This window comes from Oncorhynchus masou, chromosome 8 (assembly GCF_036934945.1).
Source record: "Oncorhynchus masou masou isolate Uvic2021 chromosome 8, UVic_Omas_1.1, whole genome shotgun sequence".
NCBI classification, from domain to species: domain Eukaryota; kingdom Metazoa; phylum Chordata; class Actinopteri; order Salmoniformes; family Salmonidae; genus Oncorhynchus; species Oncorhynchus masou.
Window position 1 is genome coordinate 34,335,575 of NC_088219.1, and position 17,430 is coordinate 34,353,004.

Genomic DNA, 17,430 nt, shown 5'->3' on the forward strand with positions numbered 1-17,430 from the left:
GTGTGTGTGTGTGTGTGTGTGTGTGTGTGTGTGTGTGTGTGTGTGTGTGTGTGTGTGTGTGCGTGTGTGCATGCGTGCTTGCATATGAGTGTGAACTTTGCTCAACTCTGTCTTGGCTGAGAAAAGATGGCATTTTCAATTACAGTGTTTGTGTTCTGACAAGCAGGACCATGTGGTGCTAGTTCCAGACACATGCCTCGGACGGCAGAGAGGCCCGAGAGAGCTTGGCCCGGCAAGCTGCGTCAAAACGAGTTTCTATCTCACTGGATGCAGGAGGGTGGAATTTTTATTCCTCTTACACTTTCACATTCAGTGCTTTTTTGTAGGGAGTTTATAGAATATTTATTGAATAATATATTCACTTCTCCTATAGTACATTCAGCAGTCTATTTAGAAACGTTGTCTGTTATGTACAGAGACTGTTGGGACCGCTTCCCAAATGGCACTCTATCAAAAGAGGTGCACTATATAGGAATTAGGGTAGCATATGGAACACAGTCTGGGTGTAATTAAAACAATCTTGTTGCTTAATGGAATCTAGCATAAAAACAATTCACGAGGCGCCTTTAGTTTACGGGTTTATCCATCCAACCAATTACAATTCCTCCGCAGCAGCACACCGCTCAGTGCACAACGCGATAAGCCTGAACCCCAATGATACTCACACGTAAGCAAACACCCACACCCACACCCACACACACAAACACATACACACACAAACAAGCACAAACGCATTCACACTTAGATATGCATGCACGAATGGACAGAACACATGGAATTCATCTTAATTATGCTACAACAACATTTTACAGATGTTACATTAACATCTGATAAGTTCAATATTATTTCAGTAGGAACGCTTTGTAAACACAATGATATATGCTATTTAGCAGCTGCTTTTATTGAAAGCGACTTACAGTCATGCGTGCATACATTTTTACGTACAGGTTGTCCCAGGAATCGAACCCACTATACTAGCATTGTGTGAGCCATGCCCAAGGGCCTTCCCCAACAACGCAGAGTTTAAATAATAAAAAACAAATTGTGACACAAGAAGCTATATCTAGGGAGTACCAGTGCCAGATCAATGTGCAGGGGTACCAGGTTTTTGAGGTAGAAACTGTATGTACATAAAGGCAGAATGTAGCTGTGTAATTGGACTTTGTGGCTATTGGAAGCTAGTGGAAACCAGACGGGAGGTGAGAGAGATGAAGAAGTGAATGAGTTTTTGGTGGTAAGGGAGACAAAGTTAATTAATAACTTTTTTGGTGAAAATCAGCTTTGAAATCAGCATATTTTGCGTTATGGTTTGCACCTTATCACAAACAGAGCTAATATGAATAATATGCATGTAAATCTCTCATGGCTCAAAGTAGAGGAGAGTTTGACTTCATCACTACTTGTTTTTGTAAGATGTGTTGACATGCTGAATGCACCGAGGTGTCTGTTTAAACTACTAGCACACAGCTCAGACACCCATGCATACCTCACAAGACATGCCACCAAAGGTCTCTTCACAATCACCAAGTCAAAAACAGACTATGGGAGTCGCACAGTACTACATAGAGCCATGGCTACATGGAACTCTATTCCACATTAGGTAACTGATGCATGCAGTAGAATAAGATTGTCATTTTTTTTAAAGATAAAAATACACCTTATGGAACAATGGGGACTGTGAAGAGACACACACAGGCACAGACCCACATACACATGATAAGACCTGCACTCTACAAACAGGTACACATGGATGTTGTGTGGCATGTGATAGTGGAGTAGCGCTATAAAATACTCCCTTCAATACAAAGCAATTAAAGTACCTTTTCCATGTTTCTTCATTAGATTAGCTCTTTTAGAAAGAGGAGAGTCGATGTGATGTTTTATTATTTATCTGTATAATTTTTTAAAGCTAAAATGGTGTATTGGGGTAAACTGTTATGACTTGTAATGTCATGTAATATTTAAAATTGTATATTTAATTGCCTTTAATGTTACTGAACCCCAGGAAGAGTAGCTGCTGCCTTGGCGAAACAAAACAGTCATGGTCACCTGCAGGTTTTGTCTAGTTTCCCGGGTTGTTCTTGTTCCCGGGTTGTTCCCGGGTTGTTCGGTGAACAATCTGTAAATCTACAACTCTAGCTACCTTAAATTCCTGCTGCACCACCAGTTATGGGGACATAACGGAGATAGGCAAGATTACATTTCTGCATTGCTAAAAGTCACATTGCTAAAAGTTGCAGTAAAAATAAGTCAATATATGCAACATTTTACAAGGTTTTATTTCTATAAAATGGCAATATGCTGCTGTATTCTGATTCCATTTAGTGTAAAAAAAAAGATAATTTGTACTGTGACAACTCTTGGGCTTTAAAATGGGATTTTGAACTCATAGCCTCTTGGTCACTATCAATCAGACAAGTCATGCTGCAGTGTAGCTACACCAAAAGCTTAGTGAGTTTATTAAAGAAATATGTCTACAGACTTACGGGCAAGAACTTAACATCCACTTCATAAAAACTAGCAGCGCTCAAGGACACTTGACATTCTTTGAGGACTTGAACTTGCAACCTCATGGCTGGGATTGCCTCACTGTTTCTGCAAAGCCACGAAGTTCATGCTTGTATGTATATATACACTGTATGTAGAAACAAATGGGTATGGTTAGGGAACAGTGTTGCTACCTTAGACACAATAGGTCAAAGGTACACCTCACAGGTACACACATGTTCTCACATGGTGCCTTTTCGGTATAATGTGACATTTTTCTGCCTAATATTGTCTGTAGAATGTAAGGATCATCACTGCACTTTGACAGGTTGGGGAAATGTACTCGTGGGGCTCATTAGCATATTTTGGGCCTTGGTCAAATACAAAGCTGAGATCCAAAGTGTAGGAATACAGGTAAAATCAGCTACTGACACATGGTGGTGTAGCAGGAAGCACGTAATGCTGCAAATCAAGTGGTTGTGAGTTCAAAACCCATCTATGGACAATTTGAATAATTACCGTATAAATAAACATACACAATGTAGCCATGTGTGTGAAAATACATACATTTGAAACACTGGATGTTCACATCACTGTGTGTGTATCATTGACAATGCATTTTTGTTTGCAGGGCATCACCTGTGAAATCTAATGCAAACGTTTGTGAATGGTTATGTGATCACCTGAAACTTCATGTGAAATATCATCACATATGAAGTGTTCCAAAAACACATGGTTTCACAGGATTTCACATGTCAAAATCCACATCATCTAAACATGTGGAAATGTCACGTGTGAAATCATGTGATTTTCCACATGTGAAATCATGTGGTTTTGCCATATGGGTGTATGGATATTGTGTTTGCAAACATTAATAAACAGTTTCAACATTTCTTACATGCTGTGTTGCATTATTCAAGTGTGTTACCTTCGGTGCAACATGAGTTGGGAGCTAACAATGCAACCCAGACAGCTCTAGCAATGAATGAGTCAGTTGAGCAGGCACTTGGCTCTTCACGCTATTAAAAGGGGCTGCGCTGATATACATACTTGATCCTCTCAATCATGTGAGACACATTTGACTGAAGTATTGACTGTAACAAAACGTCTAGTACAGAATCATAAAAATAAAATAATCTAATAATAATAATGAAACACTGAAGCTCCGGTATACCGTGCAATATTAGGACTCACTAACTATAACCCCCCTCCCCAAGGGTGACTTAACAAATCTCCAGTACTCACTCATACACTGGTTGGCAGAGTCTCCAGTGGCCCTGGCCCATGGCCTGTCCTGGTAGAACGGGTCACACTTCTGGCAGTCCACCCCGGCCGTGTGATGCTGGCAGTCACACACCAGAGCCCCCTGCTCGTCCAACACACACTCACTGCCATGGCCATTACACTTACACCTGCAGGATAAAGATGGAGAGGTGCGTGGGCACAATAATATACACACACTTGTGTGGACGCACGCGCATGCACTGAGGACACACGCACGCACTGTTGCACGCTTGCCTGCACACACACACACTGGGGGAAATTAATAGAGAATAGGACAGAGTAGTGGAGAATAGGTGTAAAATTAGAAGATTTTTGCACTGTGAGGACTTGTCACTTCCCATTACCTTCACTCAGAGGCAGATACATCGCCTGGGATAAGGTGGAGATTTTATCCCCTTCAGTGACTACTGCTCTGCGCTGTTCAACTCCCCTGTGTGATCAACTCTCGTCTGCACAAGCTGTCCCTAAGCATAAACAACTACATATCAGTCACTGTGTGTCTGTGTGTGTGTGTGTGTGTGTGTGTGTGTGTGTGTGTGTGTGTGTGTGTGTGTGTGTGTGTGTGTGTGTGTGTGTGTGTGTGTGTGTGTGTGTGTGTGTGTGTGCGTGTGCGTGTGCATGTGAGTGATTGTGTGTGTGCGTTCTTATGCTATACCTTCCTTTCCAACCAGTCGAGAAAATACAATTTCCTGTGACTAGAAGACACAATTTATCCAGGGTGATTTAATGATCAAGAATGTATTGCTAATAGCTGTTATCAGAGGCCCTATCTTTATAGTGTCTGATTCTCCTTATCGTCATTGGTTCTGTTGAGTGCTTATCTGCGTCCCGAATGGTGACCCTATGCCCTATAATATAGTGCAATACTTTTGACTAGAGCCCTATGGGACCTTGTAAAAAGTAATGCACGAAATAGGGAGTAGGATTCCATTTGGAACTCATCCTCTGTCATTGGTTCTGTAGAGGGTCTTTCTGTGAGGGGGGGCTCAACATCGCGCCTGTCAATGTCAGATTTAGCCAGCTGTCCCAGATCTAGACGCTTTATGCTAACGGCTTTGAATCAGTTATTTCTGTTTCTGTTGTTGTTGTTGTTGTTGTTGTGACAAGGAAGTTGTGAGCCAGGAAGTGAAAAGTGCCCCCAACCACCAAATCAGATGTCTCTACTAGCAGACGCTGAGGAACACTTGACAACCACAATAATGAATATGGCACAGATATGGATCAAATAGCAGCTCAGTACAGCTCAGTTCTGAATCATTTCTTTTTACTATATTTAGTTATTATATTCCACTAGTTGACCATTAAAGCCAGCACATTAACGTACCCTGGCACTTATTGTGTCCATTCATAACATTCAGTGTGAGAATTGTGCTAGCACTGCTATGGCCAATCCAATGAGCTAGGCTAAGTATGCTACACTAACCAAACAAGTGGTCAGGTTGCCCCTCGCCATTCCCTCAGGTGTCATGGTGACATTGTTGGGTCATTTGTCAGATTGTCACGCCTCGCTGTGATCATAACCACTTATGACAGGTGTCAGATCCTGTTGAAGCAGTGGGTGAAGGCTTCATCTCAATTACTTAATAACATCCGTGTTATCCTGCCGTGACTATGGACATCCTGTCTGTTCTGCCTTCCTCCTGTTGTCCCTTCTCATTACTGTGAGGAATAAGCCCAGGGACCAGCAGACATGGGGCCGGGTTTTCAGTTTTGGAATGATTTCAAATAGTATTTGAACCCAGGTCTAAGGACCAGGGGCAGAGCAGGGACAGAAACAGAAAAGTTGACAGGAACAGAGGCGAATTTTGTGGCTATGTTCTATGTTTCTATATTTCTATGTATTTTCTGTCCAGGACCACGCAGGGCTTGCGTTCAGACTGTTTATCATGTAAACAGGATACAGAGAGGGAGGAAATGTGCAGCGGACGTTCGCCATATGTGTTTTATTATCTATCAAGTGGGCCACGCTGGGTTGTTGTTTTATTGTTGAGTCTTCCTGAGAAAGAAGCAAACAAAACAAAGATAAATCAAAACTACACAGCAAATATGCTCTCCCTCCTTCTCTTTCTTGCTATTTCTTGCTCTCCTCTCTCTCTCTCTCTCTCTCTCTCTCTCTCTCTCTCTCTCTCTCTCTCTCTCTCTCTCTCTCTCTCTCTCTCTCTCTCTCCCTCTCTCCCTCTCTCTTGTTTTTTTTGGGGGCTAATGTCGAGTTCTAGCAGTGACCACAATCCCCGGTAGACTGAGACAGAGAAAGAAGTAGAGGAGAGTGAAGGAAAGGCGTGATCGTTTTGTCTCTCTTTTAAGTTTTCGGAGGGAGTATCCACGGCGACAGCCAAAGGCCTCTGAGGACCAATCAGGTGTCAGGCGTGTGTTACCTGGCTCCCACAGAGAAATCAGAGATGGCGTAGAAGTAGGATCGCAGCACCTTGGCGTCCTTGAAGAACTCGTCTCCGAAAGTGTTGAGCCTGTCCAGAGAGATCAGCAGGTCGGTGGCTGTCACCCACTCCTATATAGAGAGAGACAGAAAGAAGGATAGGGGGATGAGAAAGAGACTTTGGAGGGATGTGGCTGTCACCTACTACAGAGAGGAAAGGGGCATGAGGAGGAGGTGATAAAGGGGTTGGAGGAAGGTGATGGATTGAGATGGAGAAAATAGGAAAGGTAAAAGACAGATTCAGGTAAGGTCAGAAGGTGGAGGAAGAAGGGGATGGGAGAGAAAGGGGGGGATAGAGAAGGATAGATGTGCATGGTAGTGAAGAGAGACAAGCCATGGAGATGTAAAGAGGGGTAGAGAATGAGAAATATTGAAATAGAAGAGAAATAAATAAATACGAGATTGAGGCTAAATAGAGAGGAAATCAGCGGTGGAGATAGAGATCACATAAGTTAGAGAGGAGACTTGGCACAGCACTCTCAGACTCTCAGACAGTATAATGTTTTGCAGCACAGACCAAAACCATAGCATCCCAGATACAATGAATTCACCGTGGATGAGATGAATTGGAACAGTTAAATAGAACAAAATGAGAGAGGGGGGAAGAAAAGAGAGAAGTGAGAGGAAAGAGAGTCGAAAAGACAATCAGCAGGGTACGAGAAAGAAAACATGAAATTCCCATGTGAACACGTGAACATGTGAAGCAACATGTGACAACATGTGATAGCAATAAACTACATGTGACAACATGTGAACACATGTGAAAGAGAACCTGATCTCATGTGAAATTAATGTGAAATAAATGTGACAACATGGGAATGCAAAAATTCAACATGTGATACCATGAAACTACATGTGACATTTTAGCACCTGAAAACTCAGTTGTCAAATGTAATTTAGAATATTTTATTCTGAAAGACATAATTGCCATTAAATACAATTAAACAGTAATTGTCTCCTGCAGGTTTTGTTTAGTTCCCGGTTTGTTCCAGTTACGGTGAAAATATGGTTGATCAACAACTAGTTACTGCATTTTACAGCTAAATTCAGGTGTTCATGTTTAAGGATAGTATGCTGATTACTTAACACCCAACCTCTCTTGGGATTTGAACTCACAATCTCTTGGCTGCTAGCTACCTGAAATTACTGCTGCACAATGGAGATAAGCAAGAATGCATTAAATATATACAACAGAAATATAAACAAGAACTTGGTGTTATTTCCAGAAGATGAGAGTATGCTGGTGTATTCTGATTTCAATTAATGTACTTTAAAAAACATGTGCACTGTGACAACTCTTGGCACTCATCATTAAACGGGATTTGAATTCATAAACTCTTGGTCGCTAGCAACCGGAAATGTGCAGCTACACTACCAGATCTGTGAGAGTGAAAGAGATATCGCTACAGGCTTATTAGCAAGAATGCATTTCTGCACTTTGCTAAAAGCTGCCCAGAATCAAGTAAATAATTGTCCAATTATCACCACCAACATAAAACTAGCAGTGCCCAAGGACACTTGATTTAGAGTATACATTAATTATTTGAACGTGTGAGCTCTTGGTTTAGAGGGCATCAATGTTTCTGCAGTGTCACCAGGTTCATACTTAATCGTACTATTTAAATAATATACTTCAAATACGAGATGTATTTTTTCTAGTATATTTTAAGTATACTATGAATATACTATAATTACACTTCAACACACTTTGCTTAACACACTCTGCTTGTGAGAGATCAAGTACACTATAAGTACCTTACAAAAGTATTCATACCACTTGTATTTCTTCCAGTTTTATTGTGTTAAAAAGTGGGATTAAAATAGATTTAATTGTCATTTGTTATCAACAATGAACTCAAAATACTATGTAATGTCAAAGTAAAAAATAAATAATACAAATTAGATAACTTAAACATAGTCATTGAATAAGTATTCAGTCCCTTTGTTTAGGCAAGCCTAAATTAGTTCAGGAGTAAAATTTGGCTTAACAAATCAGATAATATGTTGCATGGACTCTGTGTGAAGTAATAGGGGTTGACATAATTGTTTTTATGACTAACCCTTCCTCTGTCCCCCATACAACACCTGGAAGGTCCCTCAGTCAAGTATTGAATTTCAAGCACAGATTCAACTTCAAATACCAGGGAGCATTTTGAAAGCCTCTTAAAAGGGCAATGATTGATAGATCTGTAACAATATCAAATCAGAATGTAATATCTCTTTAAGCATGGTCAAGTTAATAATTATACTGTGAATTATGTATTAAACCACCCAAACATATCAAATATACATTTGTCCTTCCGAACTGAGCTAAAGGACAGGCATGAGGGATGATCAGGCATGAGGGATGCTCAGGGTTGATACCATGAGGCCATTTGTGATTGTAAAACAGTTACAGAGTTCAATAGCTGTGATGGGAGAAAACTAAGGATGGATCAACAACATTTTAGTGACTCTACAATACTGATTTAAATAACAGAGTGAAAGAAATAATACAAATATACAGAATACAAATATTCCAAAACGTACCTTTTCTATGCAACAAGGATCTAAAGTAATACATCATAGCTGAGGAACATGGTTCTTGAGGGTATAATTTTTCATATCTCAAGAAAATATACTTAATGAAGTACACTCCAAAAAATATAATTAACTTAAATGTCCACAAAATGTGTTCATTAAAGTATACTTTCAAAAACGCATGTGCACAAAAATGCAAATATTACCCAGCATCCTTTTCTGCAGCTGAAGCTTTCATTTATAATATGATATTGTTCTTCATATTTAGCTTACTCAAATGTTTTGATGTTCATTTTCAAACTGAATTATGCTATACTTTTAATTACACATTACAAATTGCACAATGTGAACAACTAAAGTGTGAAATGCCAATGGTGCACAGTTCTCAACAGTGTTAATTCTAAATTTCTGCTCAAGCTGTATACTTAAATTATTTTTCAGCTTGGGGATTCAAACTGAAATAAAATGGACATTAAATATATTTAATATTGTTCCATTTAGATAATTTAAAAATAATCGTAAAATACGTTAATGATGTATGATGGAGGCTTATTAAAATATATATTTTTTTATGCTTAGGGCAGCATACTATGTGTAAAGGTTTGTATGAACATAACAAGATTCAAACAACTGAGACAAACTTAACAAGTTCCACAGACATGTGACTAAGAGAAATGGTATAATGGGGGGGGGGGGGGCAGGCTCTTGGAAAAGGGACGTTTCATTTCTGAGTTTATAACAATGGCAACCTATCAAAACATTACAGGTGAAGCTTTCAGCTAGCTGTTTTTGGTCCCCCTTGAGAAAGAATGTCACCCCAAATCATCTACAGATCTCTGATTGAGCCAGTGGAATGAACTCCAGTGATTGACTTGTAAGTTTTGTTGTTGAAGAATTGGTGTTCCTCGATAGGGACATTTTGAGATATATGTTAGAAGAAGTATAATATTATCATAAGAAGACACATACTTGTAATATGTAGGAGGAATGAAGTGAAAAAGAGAGGTGGAGGAAGTTAAAAGTTAAGGGCTTTAGGCCAGTAACCGAAAGGTCGCTGGTTTGAATTCCTTAGCCAACTAGGTGAAAAATCTGCCGATGTGCACTTGAGTAAGGCACTTAACCTTAATTGCTCCTGTAAGTCTCTCTGGAAAAGAATGTCTGCTAATTGACTTAAATGTAAAAATCTTGGAAAATAAGATGGTTTGTTGAAGAAGAATGGTAGAAAGTCTAAGCAGAGTGAGTGGTATGCCGGATCAAGGTCTGGAGGAGAAATGGAAGTGAGTGAAGCAAGCGCTTCGTGGCAAACAAATTAGGACAAGAGATGTGACTTGTTTTGCTCTCAAGAAAAGAGTGCCATTGAAAGGAGTGATTCTCGGTGTTTGTGATGCTTGTACGACGCAGACAGGGTAGCATGAGTGGTGAAACAGAAGAGTCATTGTCTGTTCTTTTGAGTTTTGATGTTGAGTCTGCCCGACAAAATGATTTTAGGATATTTCAGTTATCCCATATGAGCTTATGTGCCAAATGGGCATGTGGCGGCAATGTGTAGGGGAGAGGTTCCTCGGTGTGAGAAGTGTGCAGAAGGGCAGGAGACAAAGGAATGTGTAGTATTGGGGATAGAAGAGACATGTTAATTGTTGACCTGATGTAGGACTATAGGTTTAAATAGAGGAGTGGGGAGGTGGGTTTTTAATGTGTGTCGGGTGTTTGTTGATTTATTTTCCTTTTTTTCAACAAAGTGTAAGGGAGTTATACTCCATTCTAGCTGGTGGCGGTAATGCAACATTTTATTGGATTCCAACCAGGACGAAAATCCAGGGATGTGCTGGAGGTGTAAAGTCCAACATACTCTAGGTTTTTCCTCCCCCCTTGTACTAGATTGATAAATAAGGTCACTGTTTTTTGGGATATATATATTTTTTATTTCACCTTTATTGAACCATGTAAGCCAGTTGAGAACAAGTTCTCATTTACAACTGCGACCTGGCCAAGATAAAGCAAAGCAGTGCGACACAAACAACACGTAATAAACAAACATACATTCAATGACGCAATAGAAACATCTAAATACAGTGGGTGCAAATGTAGTAAGTGTCACTCCCTGGTCGAAATATATTATGTTTATTCCTCATTTATTCGGTCAGGCCAGGGTGTGACATGGGTTATTGTGGTGTGTTTTTGTCTTGGGGTTTTGTGGGATGTCTAGCGTTAGTCTATGGCTGCCTGAGGCGGTTCTCAATCAGAGTCAGGTGATTATCGTTGTCTCTGATTGGGAACCATATTTAGGCAGCCATATTCTTTGTGTGTTTCGTGAGTGATTGTCCTTAGTGTCCTTGTTTATGTCTTTGTGTTAGTTTACACTAGTATAGGCTGTTTCGGTTTTCGTTACGTTCTTTGTTTTGTAGTATTTGTATTGATTCGTGTTTACGTTTGTTCATTAAACATGGATCGCAATCTACACGCTGCATTTTGGTCCGACTCTCCTTCACCTCATGAAAACCGTTACAGTAAGATTAGGGAGATAAGTCAATAAATATGCCATACTGGCAAAATATTTACAATTTAGCAATTAAACACTGGAGTGATAGATGTGCAGAAGATGAATGTGCAAGTTGAGATATTTGGGAGCAAAAAATAAACAACAATATGGTGATGGGGTAGTTGGGTGGGCTATTTGCAGATGGGCTGTGTACAGGTGCAATGACTCCAGCTTCAGTGAATTTTGCAAATCGTTCCAGTCATTGGCAGCAGAGAACTGGAAGGAAAGACGTTGACGAGTTGGCTTTGGGGATGACCAGTGAAATAAAGCTGCTTGGAGCGCTTGCTACGGATGTGTGCTGCTATGGTGACCAGTGAGCTTAGATAAGGCGGGACTTTACCTAGCAAAGACTTGTAGATGACCTGGAGCCAGTGGGTTTGGCGACAAATATGAAGTGAGGGCCAAGAAACGAGCGCATACAGGTCGCAGTTGTGGGTAGTATATGGGGCTTTGGTGACAAAACGGATGGCACTGTGATAGACTTCATCCACTTTGTTGAGTAGAGTGTTGGTGGCTATTTTGTAAATGACATCGCCAAAGTCAAGGATCAGTAGGATAGTCGGTTATACGAGGGTATGTGTGGCAGGATGAGTGAAGGATGCTTTGGTGCGAAATAGGAAGTCGATTCTAGATTTAATTTTGGATTGGAGATGCTTAATGTGAGTCTGGAAGGAGAGTTTACCAGAGTCTAACCAGACACCTAGGTATTTGTAGTTGTCCACATATTCTAAGTCAGAACCGTCCGGAGTAGTGATGCTTGACGGGCGGGCGGGTGCAGGCAGCGATCGGTTGAAGAGCATGCATTTAGTTTTACTAACATTTAAGAGCAGTTGGAGGCCATGGATGGAGTGTTGTATGGCATTGAAGCTCTTCTGGAGGTTTGTTAACACAGTGTCCAAAGAAGGGCCAGAAGTATACAGAATGGTGTCGTCAGCGTGGAGGTGTGAAAGGCTTGTTAAAGGCAACATAAGTGCATGTGATACCAAAGAACCGAATGATATTTCATTTATGACAACTCTCCATGTAATTGTAATACTCACTTTCCAACCAGACCATCAGGTCAGTGAGTGTGATGGATTAGCTACAGTAAATTACGGTGAAGTTTACAATTACACACTTGTGGTGAAGTCCTGCATGGGGCCTTCACCGTGCATGGCCACTTTAAGAGCGCATCAGCCGTCAGAAAGGAGGAAATAAAGATAGCTCTTCCGGCTCTCTGGGAGATAGCTCTCGGTTGGCACGGCAGTTTGATTGTGCTTGCAATGCTGCAGAAGTCTTGTTTAGTTTCAGTGTGCTTAGTTGTAAAGTGTTTCATTAGATCATCAGTGTACCGCTCTAGTTCGTGGTTGTTATCTTTTGGCACTGCACTGGTTATTGATTGCATGGATTAGTAGCAACATTGTTGCGAAGCTTTGACCCAAACCATCAGACGGACAGATAGCTGTTGACTTCAGGCTTGCAGTTGCACTAAGATATCTCTCACTCACTGACTGACCTGCCAGAAGTACATTGTAGTTCAAAGGGAGGTTGCTCGGAAGTTTGTGGTGTATTGTTATTTGAATTGTATTGAGGTGGTGTGGTGCTAATGACGTGGCCGAGAAGATTTCAAACATTTTAAGGCCTTTGTAATAATACAGATTATTACAAATCTTCTAAAATGTTGAAGGTTCTTTCTTTTTGTAAATTGCTTCTATTTAGTTGCCATTTAATTTACTCTGACATTATTATTATTGTATGAGGTATTATTGGTGGGTTTACACCTGTCCTGTGATGTGTCTTATCTTTTCTCTCCACAATCTGGCAAACAGGCAACACTCTAGGCAGTCTCTTCTGCTGGTGTGTGTGTGTGTGTGTGTGTGTGTGTGTGTGTGTGTGTGTGTGTGTGTGTGTGTGTGTGTGTGTGTGTGTGTGTGTGTGTGTGTGTGTGTGTGTGTGTGTGTGTGTGTGTGTGTGTGTCTGGTAGTGGTACTCTCTCTAACTCTTTTCGGCAGGGTTAATACCTGCCCGGTGCCCGAACAAAATCTTAATCTTTACCCCTCTCTAACAATACCGCTACACACTTGTAACTAATTGACAGTAAGTTACTGAAATTTAAACATGAACTTCCTGTGTACCAGATGCCATCAAGCTACTGGAAAATGCACAGTAACCTTTAAACAGTACAGTTATCAATTATCACAAGTTCTCCAACTGTATCGTCTATCTTCCCTGAGTACCGACTTCTCCCACATGTTGACCTCTGACATTACCTACGAAGGGAATTACCTCGAAAGCAGCATTTTCGGCAGTTAAATGTAACAACAAAACATTATTTACAAAAAAAGCATTCTAGTAATGTGTTTTTAACTTTATAATTTGTTAACAAGTATGATAGCTTTACTTTTGGTGTATGGTTGATGCAGCTTGTTGGCAATTATTCCATTTCAAAGCACCTGAATGCATCCAACTGGTATTTACATCTTCACAACTGGTAAATTCTTACCTCCCACATGGTTACGAACGCAGCTCTCTATGTAATGTATTGGGTAGAAAAATGTACCATTATACTAGATCCTCTGCACATGTACCCTAAAAGGTACCGACCAGTACCATGTGAGGTCCTGCGTGTACCTCTGAAGATACCTTTGACTGTTTTGTACCACAATGTACGTTATCTGTACTCTTTTTTTTGAGTGTGTACAAAACATGTTCTTTCCATGACATAGACTGACCAGGTGAAAGCTATGATCCATTATTTATGTCACCTGTTAAATCTACTTCAATCACAGTAGATGAAGGGGAGTAGACAAGTTAAAGACATAGTTTTAAGCTTTGAGACAATTGAGACATGAATTGTGTGTGTGTCACTCTTAGGGTGAATGAGAAAGACAAAAGATTTTGTCTTTGAACTGGGTATAGTAGCAGGTGCCAGGTGCACTGGTTTGAGTGTGTCAAGACCTGCAACGCTGCTAGGTTTTTCACGCTCAACAGTTTCCTGTGTGTATCAAGAATGGTCCACCACCCAAAAGACATACAGCCAACTGTGGGAAGCATTGGAGTCAACATGGCCCAGCATCCCTGTGGAATGCTTTCGACAGCTTGTAGAATCCTTCACCCAACACTGAAGCTGTTCTGAGGGCAAAAAGGGGTACTACTCAATACTAGGAAGGTGTCGCTAATTTTTGCATGTTTTTGCTAACAAATAACCATCTGGTGCACTGTTGAGACATAGCAAGTTCATTTGCAGGATGGGCAAAAAGGTACCCAAGCGCAATGCGACTGACAGTAAATATGTAGCAAAACACTAATACAGATACTGTTACTCCTATTACTGTGTAAATGTACGGTAAATTACTATATAAAGTACCACAAAATTAACAGCAATGGCTAACAGTGTAGTTTCATGTTATCACATGTTGAAGCACAATTTCACAAGTGGAAAATCACTTGATTTCACATGTGCAAAACGGGTTTTTGGAACACTTAGCATGTGACATTTCACATGTTTTTGGAAAATTAAACACATCACATGTTTTTAAATGTGCAACTCCATGTTATTACTGTTCAGCTAAAAAAAGAACCCTCCAGAGATTTTAACCCTGATCTGCTTTACCTGTCTTTGTGATTGTCTCCACCCATCTCCAGGTGTCACCTGTTTTCCTCATTAGTCCCTGGGTACTTATTCTGGTGCTCTCTGCTTGTGTGTTTGTCAAGTCAACCAGTGTTGTTTTCCCGGTCTCCTGCTTTTGCTAGTCCTCCCGGTTGTGGCCCTTGCCTGTCTTGACTTTGAACCCGCCTGCCTGATCATTCTGCCTGCCCTGACCTCGAGCCTGCCTGCCATTCTGCACCTTCTGAACTCTGACCTGATTTCACTCTTTTGCCTGTTCACAACCATTCTCTTGCCTACTCCTTGGATAATAATAAATATCAAAGACTCATGCCATCTGCATCTGGGTCTCGCCTTGTGCCCTTAACTTCTGGGTTTCAGGTACACTGATCATTCTTCTGCGCCTCAAAGTCTGGCACATCCCTTAAACATTCATTACCTATAATATATCTCTGGGTGATTTTATCCGGTCCCCCAAGTTTTCTGCGCAAAAATTAACAATTATTTTTTAAATGTTTGACAGACTGCAAAACACCAGCAAAAAAGCTATGAGTGATTTTTAATTTTGGAATTCTGTTTCAAAGTATTCCTACGCATCATAGAGAGATGAACACCTTCCTAATATTTGTCGGGACATGGTGTTCCACAGGGATGCTGGACCATGTTGACTCCAATGCTTCCCACAGATGTTAAGTTGGCTGAATGTCCTTTGGGTGGTGGACCTTGATACACACGAGAAACTTTTGAGTGCAAAAAAACAGCAGCATTGCAGTTCTTGACACTCAAACTGGTGCACCTGTCTACCTACTACCATAACCCGTTCAAAGGCACTTAAATATTTTGTCTTAACCAAAACCCTCTGAATGGCACACAAACACAATCCATTTCTCAAGACTTAAAATTCTGTCTTTATCCTATCTTCTCCCCTTCATCTACACTGATTTGAAATGGATATAACAGGTGACATCAATAAGGGGTCATAGCTTTCACCTGGGCAGTCTGTCATGGAAAGAGCAGGTGTTCCTAACGTTTTGTACACTCCGTGTATGTGATTGTATACAAGCAAGGTTCTTTCGGTCAATTTGCAGTCTACACATTTTCTGTTATTATGTTCTAGCCCACCTGAACATCAGCTCAAGAAAAGAATCGGCCCGCGGCTGAATCTAGTTTATTTTGCCTGCTGTATGATATTGCTACTTTTTCATGTAGTCAGCCAACTACATAGTGAATACTTGAGTGTAACAGCTCTTGATTGGTTGAAGAAACAAGTAGAAATGTAGAAGATTTCTCTATTGCAAGATAGAAACGTATTAAAAAGACAAATAATAGTACATTAAACACACATAAAGTACATAAAACACATACATACATTCATGCTACAAACCCATCACAACTGCTTCTTCCCAGGGGTGTCATGCACCCCAAAGATCTGAGGGCCACAACGTACGTGAAGATAATTGGAGATTTTTGAATTTTTCGAAAGCCTGAAACAGCCTTTTCCAACACTCTAGAGCCATAATCATTATGCTTAAACATATCTCCCTTGTCTGTATCTTCCTGACTGGTGGTTCTTGTTTTTAAAATAAACTAATTATGCTTCTCTGAATCGTAGCTAAAATCTGAGTAAAAGTTTGAAAGGAAAGTTTTATTGAGTAAATTAGTTATTACATTAGTTATTGCTTGCTTTTCTAAAGTCTTTTCAAAAACTTGATTGATAGCCAGAAATGGCTTCCTGGTAGCTACAGTGGGGAGGACAAGTATTTGATACACTGCCGATTTTGCGGGTTTTCCTACTTACAAAGCATGTAGAGGTCTGTAATTTTTATCATAGGTACACTTCAACTGTGAGAGGCGGAATCTAAAACAAAAATCCAGAAAATCACATTGTATGATTTTTAAGTAATTCATTTGCATTTTATTGCATGACATAAGTATTTGATACATCAGAAAAGCAGAACCTAATATTTGGTACAGAAACCTTTGTTTGCAATTGCAGAGATCATATGTTTCCTGTAGTTCTTGACCAGTTTACACACACTGCAGCAGGGATTTTGGCCCACTCCTCCATACAGACCTTCTCCAGATCCTTCAGGTTTTGGGGCTGTCGCTGGGCAATACAGACTTTCAGTCCCTCCAAAGATTTTCTCTTGGGTTCGGGTCTGGAGACTGGCTAGGCCACTCCAGGAACTTGAGATGCTTCTTACGGAGCCACTCCTTAGTTGCCCTGGCTGTGTGTTTCGGGTTGTTGTCATGCTGGAAGACCCAGCCATGACCCATCTTCAAAGCTCTTACTGAAGGAAGGAGGTTGTTGGCCAAAATCTCGCGATACATGGCCCCATCCATCCTCCCTTCAATACGGTGCAGTCGTCCTGTCCCCTTTGCAGAAAAGCATCCCCAAAGAATGATGTTTCATCCTTCTTCTTCCTCCAAACACGACGAGTGGTGTTTAGACTAGAAAGTTTATTTTTGTCTCATCAGACCACATGACCTTCTCCCATTCCTCCTCTGGATCATCCAGATGGTCATTGGCAAACTTCAGACGGGCCTGGACATGCGCTGGCTTGAGCAGGGGAACCTTGC

General features: G+C 40.7%; 1 protein-coding gene across 1 annotated transcript in view; it reads right to left on the reverse strand.

The window, feature by feature from the left end:
* Positions 1 to 17,430, reverse strand: part of LOC135544568 (laminin subunit gamma-3-like) — a 269,997-nt gene that overhangs the window by 160,399 nt on the left and 92,168 nt on the right. Inside the window, exons 3-4 of the mRNA XM_064972283.1 lie at positions 6,147 to 6,277; positions 3,733 to 3,899 (exon numbers count right to left, since the gene is read on the reverse strand). Of these exons, the coding sequence (XP_064828355.1) occupies positions 3,733 to 3,899; positions 6,147 to 6,277 (298 nt within the window). The remainder of the gene's footprint in view (positions 1 to 3,732; positions 3,900 to 6,146; positions 6,278 to 17,430) is intronic.